The sequence below is a fragment of the Haliaeetus leucocephalus genome, unplaced genomic scaffold (assembly GCF_000737465.1).
Source record: "Haliaeetus leucocephalus isolate CR32 unplaced genomic scaffold, Haliaeetus_leucocephalus-4.0 Scaffold206, whole genome shotgun sequence".
Lineage (NCBI taxonomy): Eukaryota > Metazoa > Chordata > Aves > Accipitriformes > Accipitridae > Haliaeetus > Haliaeetus leucocephalus.
The window spans coordinates 7944133-7957738 of record NW_010972642.1 but is presented as its reverse complement, the minus strand read 5'-3'; the positions used below and the strand labels follow the sequence as shown (position 1 = coordinate 7957738).

At 40.8% G+C, this 13606-nt stretch overlaps 1 protein-coding gene across 1 annotated transcript in view; it reads right to left on the bottom strand.

Annotated features, from left to right (window-relative positions):
- BICD1 (bicaudal D homolog 1 (Drosophila)) overlaps positions 1 to 13606 on the bottom strand; it is a 175952-nt gene that overhangs the window by 46041 nt on the left and 116305 nt on the right. Inside the window, exon 3 of the mRNA XM_010566237.1 lies at positions 2961 to 3113. Within this exon, the coding sequence (XP_010564539.1) occupies positions 2961 to 3113 (153 nt within the window). The remainder of the gene's footprint in view (positions 1 to 2960; positions 3114 to 13606) is intronic.

Genomic DNA, 13606 nt, shown 5'->3' with positions numbered 1-13606 from the left:
AGTTTAAACTCTAAGAAGCCCCAAATTGTTAGAGATTTTTAAACCACCAGAAAAACGTAGTAACCAGCTCATTCAGCCACGCGGTCCAGATCTGCACGTAGGGATGCCATTCCGGAGCACTCGGCAACCTGTTGCCCCGACAGCGCTGTCTGAAGCGTGTCCCACTGACCTAGTGCAGCCTTGCCAGGCTTGGAGGGACTTGCTGGTCTTTCTCCTTCTCAGAGGGCAGGCTTCCCACCCTACACCAAGGTGCAGTATTTTATCGAAGTATTTATAGGCATTGTGGGCTGAGGAAAACAGCTGCTTCTCTCTTCCTTAAAGGCAGCTCCCGCCGCCTTTATGCAGTCCTCTCTATTGCCCCTAACAAGAAGGAAAGCCTAGGAAAACCCAATCTAGCTGAAAACCAGATGCTCGGCAATATCTAGACGGTGCAGCAGATCCCCACTGCAGAATGCCTTCCCTTGCTGGCCCTCCTCATCTTCCTTTTCACTGTTGGAAAATCCCACAGCAATTAAAAGGAAGAGCTTTGTAAAGATCCATGTCCATGCTTGATGAACTCTCCTGGTAAAAACGGTCACGCCTTGATTTTTTAGTTTAATTTTAATCATGTTACTCATCTACCTTTTCATTTCTAAATGCAAAAAAAATCCCCGTTATCAGGTGAAATAATTTAATAGCTTGGTGAAAAAGAAAAAGAAATACTGCATTTTCACAATTCCATTAAAAAAAAAAAACTTTTTGCAGTTGAGGCTTTCATAACTCAAATACATTACTATCTGCAGTTTTAAAGCACTGTCTAGAATACTTTTTTATTTGACATATATAGATATTTAAACAAAATGTAACAAGGTTCTGGTGAAAATAGAGACATCCACCATTCCTACTGGAGTAGAATATTTATCAACCTGTCAGAAGTCTTGTATTCATAAACATTTGGAAAGGCAAACTTAAAAACTGAAGCACTAATCTTCAAACCCAGAAAATGGAAACATATCAAACAACAAAGAAAGTTCCAAAGTCATACTGAGATTCTTAAACAGAAAAGGAAAATCCATTATATTTTCAAATCTACATTTAGGAACTTGATCTCTTTTCTGGCTGGAGGGACAGGTTCATCTGAAAAACTATGAAATCCAATCAAGTAGCTAGGTTTATAACTTAAGGACACAAAAAGAAAAAAACAACCCTTCTTCAATTTTAAATCCATATGAAAACCAAAGGTCTACATTATCTATACGGTAACCTTCTCATAGATTCTTGCTTACAAAAGCTACAAAAAAACCCCCCAACCCAGATAATGACAGTTCAGCACCAAGACTTGTAACATATGGGTTTGTAAATTAAAGTATAAAATGCTCTTGAAATTTTACCTTGTAGATCAAAGTTATTGTAGGAATCACAAGTGCATGGATATGTGATGCAAAATGTCTCATTTTTAAAGCCATTCAAAATGTGGCAATGCTTTTTCTCTCCACAGACTGCTGGCATTTGGTTTCATTAAGAATGAAATATTATGACAAATATAAACACTTGCAAACATATTTTCTGCTGGGGGAAACTAGGACAGTCCATAAAGGGGTCTTTAATTTCCTGATAGTGTGAAAATGTCTCCTATGAGGTTGGGGAGGTAAAAAAATCTGTGCCTCAAAGGGATAATTTGCTACCTTGGTAAATAACTCTGACACAAGGATGATCTGCTATAAATTCAGTTTCAGGAATGTGAAAGTCTAGGTATCTTCATAAATAAGGAAACTATGTACTCATTTCTACTATCTGCGTTTTCCCTGCAGCACAGCTCCTTTGTTTTAAATGTTTCAATTGCATTTGTGCTAGAGCAGTAAAAGAGCAGTAAAAGATAGCTGAAATAGTACTGCATACTCCTGCAGGAATAAGGCAGCTTTGTTACCAGGCTGCCATTAGAAACTGTGACAAGTCTTGGCTATTTGATAAAAGCCCCAGTTGAAGCAGGCAGTAGGTTGGGACATAAACCAGGGGCTGCAACCCAGTGCCGTTACCATCTGCTAGCAGTTACGGAAACGGCGTCCTGGAGCACGACCTTACGCTGGTCTGGACGGTGTCGAAAAGCCAGAAAGCGTTACATCGTCCAACGCGGATACTTAAATACTGATCACGGCAAGTTAACTCTTCTGACATGAGAACAAATCTCTCTTGTTCAATTTAAAGGGCAACTGTGCTCTTGATTGCTTCCTCAGCAGTATATACATCCAGCAGCAAAGGAAGCTGTGCTTTTGTAAGGGGGGGAGAACAGACCCCACGACTGCTCGCATCTGGATGCAATAGGCTGCTGTGTATGCTGGTTCCTCGGGGAGCATTCAGCACTGCAGTGACAATTACAGCGTGCTGGTTTGTCATCAGCTGCAAATCGCTGCAATAGGGAGAACACAACAGACAAACTAGGAACATATGACATCCCTTCACCTACTTCTGAAGCTTGCTAAACTCGCAGGTTAGCATGGCTGAGAAGAGAGCAACACTGGTACAGGAAAACCCAAAGAGCAGGAAAAAAAAAAAAGGAGAACGAGGAGAAGATTATTTCCCCTTTTATCCACTTCAGAAGAGGAAAGGACATGCAGGAAACCAACCGAGAGGAAACAGAGGGCTGAACTCTGCTGCGGGGCATTGAGTTCAATGTGCAGGGAGGGAGGAGAGGAAAAGCAGGAAGGGAAAAACCAGTTCTATCTATTTTCATAATTCCTCTGCTATTACAAAGTTCTGCAATGAAATACTCCACCAGGATTTTCCTAAAACTGAGGTAAGGGCCTCCCCATGCATCAAAAATGGCCAATAACACTGTTTCAGAATAAGCGTTTAGCAAAAACCCAACTGAAAAAGACATACAAAGAAACTCCTATCAAAGTGGTCTGCAGGATCACATTATGGAAATTGGAGATAAATGGTGTCATTTTTCAGCATAGCGCCTTGAATCTTTCGATGCTTACTTGATTCTGTTTCAGTGTGGACACCAGTTTCTGTAAAGTGATGTTTTCTTCTTCAAGCTCGGTGTAGTCCTGTAGCAGTCTCGCCTCTCGAAACTTGTACTCTCGAATTTCGTCTTTCATTCGTATCCTCTGTAGTTCCACCATTTCGTTATTCTGATGAGAGAAAATGCAAGTATGTTACCATTCATACACAGCCACTATAATGATGAACACTGCCTTTAAAAAAGGTCGAACAAAAAATCAATCCTCAAATAGAAATGATTTAACAGTGCAAATCAAAACAGCATCACCTTTTAATCTGATGCCAAGCTGTAATTTCAGGTGTGTGCTGGCAGTGCACAAATGACAACATCTGATAAGGAAGCTTAATTAAAACAGTTTCAAGATTAGATGCTTATTGAAATGGAAAATCTGGCAAGGCTTTATCATCTCATTAGTTTTATTGCCCTATGAAAACAGTTGGATTTAAATAAAATTATCACCTGTTTTCCACTGAAGGATGCTTTCGACATCCATACAGAAAAGCAATGAGTAATGGCATCTGTTCTGGAAAGACATCTGTTACTGAGCAAGGTGCACTCACATGTTCGTATCTGCAGGCATTAGAGAGGCACACAGGTAGGCAGGGGGGACCCGCCGGGCAGGCGGCTGTAAAGTGCTCATCAAAAAACTGACAAATGCATTGCTGTGCTGAGCAGGATTACACCCGGCAAGTCTGAGAACACACAAGGTCACCACTTTTATTTTCCCATTAGCATATACGGTTCCCAGACAGCTTATGAGAGAGGTCATGAGGGATCAGTTTCACGAAAAATTGCTTCCATCAGATTCCATCTCTGACTGAGTTTGACATCAAGGGTCAGGTTAGTCTGGAAAGACTCTGCTGACATAACCCCGATGTAAAATGCACTACGGGAAGATGGAGTTAACACACAGCTAGAAGAGAACAGTGACCGACACAGTCGGTAGGAGCAACCTCCCCCTCTACTTTGAAGAAAAGCCGACATTTTCATGATTAATAGGAATAGGCATAATCAGTCATATATCCTCCTTGCGTGCAGGAGGAACCCAAGCATTGCCGCACCAGCTGGTGGAGGGAAGCACCACTGCGACTTTCATGATGGGGCAGAGCCCCCTCGCTGCTGGGGTGTCAGAAAGGGCACACCTGGGAAGCAGTAATGGGTTTCTGTAAAAGATTCCAGTGTGGAGAGAGGGCAACCACTGACAGCTACCTGCAAATAGTCTAATGTTTAAGAAATCACTACAGTAGAAATTGTAGTTGGGGAGCTTTAAATAGATCAATATGTACAACTCACCCTCTGGTACATAAGGGACAAAACCCCATATTCTGAATTGAGGGTAAACAGAACTTTGCTTAGCACCTAAGGCAAAATAAACTATTATAAACCCCTGAAAAATAACATTGCAAAACATGAAAGAAAAAAAAAAAGTTGATGTAAGAGTTACAGAAGCACTTTTTAAAATGAAGGGTTTTTGTGAAAGAAAAATAAAATCCATCACCTTCCCCCTCCTGACAGCTAATTAAGAAGAAATAAAGACCCTACGTGATTTTTTAACTGAAGGCATGCCTTTGGTTTAAAAGATCCCCAGTGGCAGAAGAGTCACTGAGCACTAGATAAACGTAACACTCTGCAAATATTCCTACATCCATCGTTGCCTAATAAACTTCTGAGTGAACTGTAAGAATGGCACAGCAGATGATTTCAGGAGGTGAAGGCATTTTATACCCCAGGGCTGCCTTTATACATTTTGTTTCTGTCAGCACATTGTCAGCTGTGGCAGTTATTGACACTTGCTAGGTGTGGGTATACGTGCGAGTCTGAGGCAGGACATGGACAACACCAAACGCACGAATCCGCTGTGTCAAGTATAATTAAGCTACTCGGCAACATTCCCGGTGTTTGGAGGACGATGAGGCCAGGGAACGAATAGCAACCGGCACACAGTCACACTGCTGGTTGAAAGGAAGGCCTCTCCAGAAAGGGAGGAAGAAAGAAGGTGGCCAGAGATGCAGGACCTGAGCAAAGAATTTTTACTGAATCCTGATATATTATTTCCCTGAAAGAGTACAAGGCGCACTACTTTGAAAAAGCCTCTCATTAACTCTGTAAGGTCGGAGTACTCCTTTGTCTTTCCTATTACTGCAAACAGCAAAAGAAAACGTGAGCTGTCATCTTGCTGGAGTGCACCACGAATTTCTTTAAGAAGACAGAAACCACATTTCTTCACCACTTGTAACTGCTCCTTCTCCCATGTAATCTCAGAGGCATAAACAGCAGCATTTATAGCACTTCTCCTCCTCCGCTTACACGCACAGAAACTCTCTCTGCAGAGCAACCTCTACTCCTCATTTCTCATGGCATTTGGTCAAGGAAGCGGCAGCATGGAAAGGGAAGACTCGCCAGTCGGAGCATCCCACCCGCCGTCCCTGCGGCAGCGCTGCCCGCCGCGCTTCCCGTAACCAGGGCCCAGGCCACTGCTGGAAGCAATCCTACTGCCCTGCCACGGGGGCAAAACAAACTCAGCATGTTAGACAATATGGTATCACCTTTTCAAAGTGACGCAATATGTGCGTTTTGTCACTGCAGGCACCCTGGCATTTTTCTCCACGCTCCCAGATCCCTCCTCTTCTTTACAAACACCTGCATGATGCTGGCAAACATCCAGCTGCAAAGCACTCTAGTGCTTTCGCTGCTTCCTATAAAAGGGGATGCTGCCACGTTACAAGGCAAAAGCCTGGCGTTAATTGAGGTTTATGAGTGAGTAGCCTCAGGATGTGCTGGAGGGCTGTTCTGTTTCCTTCGTATGAGATCTTGATGTCTTTTGTGGAAGTGAACTAATCTTTAACCTATTTAAAAAAATTCATGCTGAGGTTATTCTTTGTTACTGTCAGTAAGCAGGATATATTTGTTTCCATCAAATGCTCTGATTAAATACAGTATCTTCTTGCAACTCTCTATTGTTTCTTTGAACTATTTTAAATACCTATTTCTTAAGCAGATAATACGCAGTTATAGAGGATAGAACTTGCTGTATAGGTACAGTGGCAGTAAGAAGCGAACTTTTTATTTGGCCATTGCATCAGTCCTCTTCCGAGGTGACTTGGACTTGTATGAAAACAGTATGAGAGGATTTAAAACACAAGGCAAAAGGAGCCTGTCAGCAGGGCAGTTATCTATATGAGCCACTAGAGGACAACGTAACCCAAATTATTAGTAAAATAATTTGTAATTAAAATTTACTGGTAATCAAGCACTGAACATGAAACTTGCAGGATAGAGCAATAAAGCCAGATGCACTGCCTCAGGACTTTATACATTTCCAGAGAGGATTCCCCTATGGACTAACTACTGGATCTGTAAAAACAAAATTAATCCAAGAGGTGGAGCTAATGATACACAAGCAATGTTTTAAAGGCTGTAAATTATTTTCAGTCCCAGTCACCAGCTGAACATGGTGCAACGGTTTTAATGGATTGGTGCCAAAGAAGAAGGAAAAGGCCTTTCTGTGAAACTATAGAAAACAACAGAGTCCTTGTCAGCATTGCATCTAATTATATGTGAGCACTAATTGTGGAAGATGTCAGTCACATAGCATGTCTAATGAATCTACACATAATGGAACAGATGATGAGAAATGAAAAACAGAAGGTTCAGTTGAGATAAAGTCTGTTCAGGTCACCTATCCACTAGTACTTAGACATATTTTCAGACTTGCCATATATGAAAAGTGAAAGACATCTCTAGGTTTTACAGCGGCAAGGACTGTACCTGTATAGTACAACCATCACTTCAATTCTTATAGGTCTCTGAGCATCAGTGGACTATAAATATTAAATACTAAACTTTTGTACTTCTTACCAAAATTAAATGCAATATATATGAATATATTATTCATTTTTTATTCTGTGTAGACTTTTAAAATGCTGTATTCCATATGCTACCTACAGAGCGTGTTGTATTAATTGTGTATGTAGATACATTGTAATACACAGTGTAATATCAAATAATTGCAAGTGAGAAGCTATTTTAAAATGAAAGAATGGAAATGTCTAATGTTGAAAACGATGAGAAAGAACTATGAAAAAATATATGATTCCCTCAGGGTCATTTTTATGTCAATCCCCAGTGTTGCCCAAGGAACCCACTTGTGTCCTATCAATATACCTAAGGAAAGCAAACTGGGCAAGGGACAGTGACCTGAAGTTGGGTATTCTCATCTCCAAGGTGAGAAGTGAGCCCTAGTGGCTCTTGATTTCCTGAACTGTGGACCCTTCTTGGAAATTGGTGGTGTTCTGAGGCTTTCTTCTTAAAGTGAATGCAGTTCCATTAACTATTTTGGTTCTCCCCTATCTTGAAATACATAAAGGATATTATTTCTGGGTTTTGTCTACTGGGTTTTGTCCCAAACAAAAATGGGGAACTGGTATTTGGGCTTTTTCCCTACATTTTTTTCATACAAGTTTTCATGAAAAGATTTCAGGTCCTTACTGCAGTAAAACATACTATTTTTCACACTGAAAAACAGCCTTATAATCAGAAATTAATTACCTGCCCCAAACTACCCTGACTAAATCACCACTTATCTGTTGGAATATGAAAGCTGTACCATGATGCTGTGCATAACTCTCTAACTTTCATAATTCATGAGTAAGAGAACAATAGAAAATGTATATACTTCCAATTTAATGGCATTGTATTATAGCTGATGCAGTATAAAATCCCGTTCGATCTGATGACAGTTTTATTGCACTAGCAGTAAATTGAATGTAATAGAAAGTTTATGCTCAGACTAATATCCATGATCTCATGTGTTTGTTGACAAGTCTTACTGTAAATTTGTATGTCATGTTTACTTTACTCTGCAGAGGAAAATAAAAGGTGTATTTTTTATGAAGATAAATAATAGGCATATTACAGAAAATACAGTTTAATTGGGGCTCAAATTTAATTACAAACACACTAACTTCACATGGGGAAGCACCACCAGCACAGCTTTGGCCAAAACCAGGTTTGGGGCTTCCTTCAGGATCTTTCCGTCACAAAATTAACCCCACTTATAAATAATTTTGGCTTATTTTTAAATATATTGTTTGTATCTTCTTGGCAACATGCAAGTATAAGTAAATTCCTGAGAAATTAATGAGGAAAAATTAACCAAACCCTAAAGTATCTTTGATTCATTACTTCTAGAATACACAGATATACCCTTAGAAACTTTAAAGCCCAATTACATATCCTCTTTAGAAGCCTCTAATGTGAGTTATTGGTACATTTTTTGTTTCCATAAACAATGGAAAAAATCTAATTCTGCATCACACAAAGAGAATTCTTGTCACCAGCACAATGTAGCAGGACACTAGGACACCACTGGAAAGCCACTCCTCCTTTCTACTGATGGAAGAATCCAGAGAGAAAAATAGTACAAGGTAAAGACCCAGAAAGAGACTTGCCATCCCAGAGAGGAGGCAGCCAGGGAGCACTGCAGAAATACCCAGCTTGCCCCAGCAGGTCCTGATTTTTAATTCTGAAGGGATAAGGGAAGTTGAGAGAAGAGAGGACGAAAGGGGGAATAGAAGAGCAAGGACCATTTTATTTTCTTTACCAACAACTATTTTAAGTCCCCAGAGAAGATCCTCTAGAACAGTCTTAAATTTTCCCTCTCTCATATACAGGAATACTCACCTTGAACTGAAAGAACGAAATTTTCTGTGTTTCCAGACATATTAAAAACCATAATGGGATTTTGTGGATGACCTAGTGTGACCTGGTCTGACCCTTTTGCAGAATTTGCAGCCCAATCCTCCTGATTCATAGATGTAGATGTCTAGCTAAGCAGGGACAGAGTATCTCTTGCAGAACCATCTTTGCTTCCCTTTCAATACACAGATATCTCTATATCCCAAAATAAATTACTTCAATGATTGTTTTTCTTCATTGTTAAAAGTCTGCATCCTCCTTTTTAATTTGAATTTATCTGATCTCATCCTTCAAAAAGTTTCATTCAGGTAGCATTATTATTAGAGCTCATGATATTGTATCTGATCTAACCAGCTGTTTTGGCATACCACTTCAAGAGCACAAATGCAGCTCCTGTTGTCCAAAACCAGAAACTACTAACTTTTGAAACGATGTACAATTCTGACATTCCTTAGCTTTTGATGTATCGTTCATTGTCTCAAAACAAGAAAAAAAAGCAGACGTGCTACTGCGCACAAGATATTTTTGAAAATACATCTGTAGAATAACATAAGTACCTATAATCTTTCTCTTCCATGGATTTACTTACAGAATGACAGCACTACCAGAGACAAGGAAGAAAAAAGCCATATATTTGTTAGCTATAGCACATTGAATAGAAGCCAGATCAAGATAATGTACGTTTCAAGTTCCTTCAGCAGGAACAGCTCTTAAATAAAGCATTTACAATACATCTAATAATTTCATTATCTGAAATGCTCAATGCATTTAATTGGAATCACTAAATCTAAAGTAGTAAGGTGAATTTCTATCAAGGGCAATTAAATGGCCCATTTATGTAGTTATCACAGTTTGAAACCCATAATATTTAATGTTGTAAATCCTGCTACATATAAATCCCTACAAAATATCTGTTTTATTGACTTTTATATATAAGTATATATAAAAAGATAGAACTAAGGAATGTTCTGGTTGCTTAGGTATTTAATTTTCCTGCTGAGTATCATGGTCACATAATATTACAATGACTTCTTTATAAACTGATATAAACTACAAATCTCTAATCATACATATTTATCTGAAAAATAATGTTTTGATTTGACTGCATTTATAGCAATTAATGCATTAATTATATATCAATTATATATGATGTATTAATTATAATTAATTAATATTAGCACCCTGTAACAAACACTGCTGTAATATTCCTAATTCCTTCAAAGGTAAAGAAACTTTACTGAACTAAACTATATTAAAACAGCGTGAGAGGAAATTCAGACTCCAGGGTTATAGCATAGTTCAGTTAATATGATCCTTCTGCATATCTGCAGAATGACATCATACGTTAACATATGATAACTGCAAATAGCAAGATATCAATTGGCTGGAAAAAGTTTTGCCATGAGAAAGACATTGTGGAGGTCATTTTGTTTAAACTTAAAACTCTGCTACTCATCTGTCTCCTGCAGCTCTAGTAGCATTAAACATTTCTGAGAAGTGGGAGGATTTATTTCCAAATACCACGCTGACCGGGTAAAAGAAAGATGACGACATACCTGTGCCTTGGAGCAGGCTGATAACAACACCTTGCAAATGCAGCACTCTCCACAAAGAGTCTTTCCTCAGTCCATTCAAGCCTATATGTCTCCAGGTACCAATGGACAAAACCACGTCTACCCAGGGGCCAGCCACAGCCTAAAGGCCAATCCCACTCCCACTTACAGAATCATAGAATCATTTAGGTTGGAAAAGACCCTTAAGGTCATCGAGTCCAACCATCAACCTAACACTGCCACGTCCACCACTAACCCATGTCCCTAAGCACCACATCTACGTGGCTTTTAAATACCTCCTGGGATGGTCACTCCACTGCTTCCCTGGGCAGCCTGTTCCAGTGCTTGATAACCCTTTTGGTGAAGAAATTTTTCCTAATATCCGATCTAAACCTCCCCTGGCACAACGTGAGGCCATTTCCTCTCGTCCTATCTCCAGCCACCTGACAGAAGAGACCAGCACCCACCTCGCTCCAACCTCCTTTCAGGGAGCTGTAGAGAGCGATAAGGTCTCCCCTCAGCCTCCTTCTCTCCAGACTACACAACCCCAGTTCGCTCAGCTGCTTCTCAGAAGACTTGTGCTCTGGACCACCCTCCACCAGGTTCCTCCATGCCGCGTTGCTGCTGCCATCCACCCAACCCCTTTGCTGTGGGAGCAGGACGGGCTCCCCCGGGACCCCTGCGCTCCGGTCAGGGTGAAGAGCACGGGGCAGAGGGGCGCAGCCAGGTGTGGACAGGGCACTGCCTCTTAACAGCACACTTTACCTGAATTATTTTGCCACATCCTCATTATTCCCACTGCACTGAATAGTGCCTGAGTAACAAACGCTCAAGACCGCACTCTCTGAAGCAGGGCTGTTGCCCACTCTACATCACTGATTATCCCACGGCTGACTGGGTACTATTATAAAGATACCAAACCCAAATTGCTCTTGCCAGATTAGCTCAGAGAAAAGAAAAAAAAAAAAAAAGGAAGGGGGATCTGGGGCATTTTGGCCTGAATGGCAATTATTTTTTTTTTTTTATTACAACCTTTCCTATGAAGGTTGTCTCTTTCTATCCACAATTTAAGAAGCCAACAGCAGTGATTCTACATGACAATGCCTCAAGGCAGGCTTTTTGATGGAGGAGCCACACAGGCCTTTTCAAGCTCATCAAGAAACCAAGAGCTGGTTTTAAAGCCTAACTGATCGCTTGGGAGAGGCATCTGCCAGTTATCCGTATCTCTTTGAGAGGCCATCTGTCAGGTGCAAAGTGCCAAATTTCCTTCTAGGCCCAAAGGGGCACCCGCTAACCAACAAAAGAGAAGTTGTGCTCACAGGGTGTGGGTCTGTGATCAGTTTAAGCTCAGCAGCATCACAGCTGCTGCTCCCAGGTCCTGACCCTCCCTTGGGCCAGCGCTAGCTTTCACATCATCAGCCAGATCAGGGGCAGCAAGCCACCCCAGAAAACAAACAAACAAAAAGTTACTTTTAATGGTATTTAAACTCCCTGACACTGCTGACAGCGTGGACACACTGATGCTAGCAGGAGGTAGGGAATAGCAAGACGTACCATTTCTATTTTCGATATGCTTGCTGCTCAGCAACATCTATATGACCTACTCCAAGTACTAGAGGGGGAAACCCAGCCCCATCGAAGTAAATTGTAAAATTTATATAGCCTTCAGCAGGACTAAGATTTCACTATATGCACTGAAACACTGCAGAGCAGGGAGCAGTAAAGTGAAATTCTGAGGATAGAAAAGAAGAAAGAGAAAAGACACCAAAGCACCTAAATAAGAGGGGTGAGCGTGACTATTTTAGGACCCATTATGCTTGGTTGGTATAGAAAAATATGTCTCTGTTTATTGACTGCTTGCTTTTGCATTGCTTTCTGCTGTCTAACTTTTGATGTCAGGATGGTTTCAGAGCTCCCTGTGATAACTCATCTCTGAGCGTGCCAGGCAGTGACTCCATTCTCCTGATAGCATATGTCCACACATTCTGTATGGTAAGTCTAAATATTTTTATAGTTTTAATATTTTGTACCAGCCATGGAAACTGGTTTGCTGCTAGATGACTGTAAAAGTGAGATTTGGTAAATAATTATTAGAAATCTTATACTAACGTTATGATTGAAACAATAGACAAAAGTGTAGCCAAGCAATTAACTAGTAGAGGTAGTTACTCATAAGTTTTATAGTTCTTTGCTCTTATGACTGGATGTTCCTGTACATTAGATAAGAATAATATTGAAACCAACCATATGTGACTGAAACCATGTTAAGCTCCAAGATCAAAGAATAAGGATGAAGAATAAAGACTTCAAGGTCAGCAAACAGAATTTCAAATGGGTCAGTGGTCACAAAAGCAGCCCTTCGACTCAGATGAATTCTTCATTGCGCATGATCAGATGTAGGCAGTACTATGATAACCAGATACAATAATTTTTATGTATATGTATACTAATCTGATTAATATGTAATTAGTTACTCTATACAACCTGTTTGCACTGAGGCTGTGGCAAGCACACTAGGTGGAATTATCCCCTGTGCATCCAGCGCTGCAATAAAAATGCCTGCTTTCTAAAACTCCAAAATAAATCTCAGAGTATTCCTTTACAGGCCATGAATTTTGGTGTTGCTTCCAGGCATGGAGCTACGCTCCTTGTAAGCTTTCCATTCCCCATGGCAACCGCCTCCCCTCCTTAGGACTCAGAGCTATTTTAATTACAGCTCGCTGCTAGCTCAATCCTACATTCCTTATACTCCTTCTATCAGTAATCAAGCCGCGCTGTCGAGGGATGCACGTGCCAGGCCAGGGATCTCAGCTCAGCTTCACCATCCTGCGCTGCATTACAATACTATCCGAGCTCTGGTTTTGAAATCTGCACGCTGAACTGATCTTTGGTCTTATAAATACAGGCTAGAAGTTGCAATACCAATGTCTGTGAGCAAGTGCCTCTGCCTTCTCCTGCTGTGGGAGGACTGTGCTGCAGAGCCACGTTAGAGCTGAGGGAACCGAGAGCATGTCGACACACAGACCCCGGGCTGGGCAGCAGTACTCATAAATCTGGTCCTCAGGACAGTGCAGCTAAATTAGTAGGGGGCTGAGTTCAAATTAATCAGACATGCAGTTAATCCCTGTCCTCAGCTCATAAAAGATCATAAAAATAATAGAAAAATGGATCTCAAAGGGGCCCCATGGCAGCAGCTAGTCCATTCGTCTTTCCCAGGATAGGGGTAACTACCCCTATGTCAATCCTGGAACCTACCTAATCTCTTCTTAAACACTTCCACTGACAGATCCCATCACCTTTCCCAGAAACCTGTTTCCTGACTTCACTTTTGCCTTTGTCAGAAACCTCTTTTGAATGTCTAATCTGAACCCGA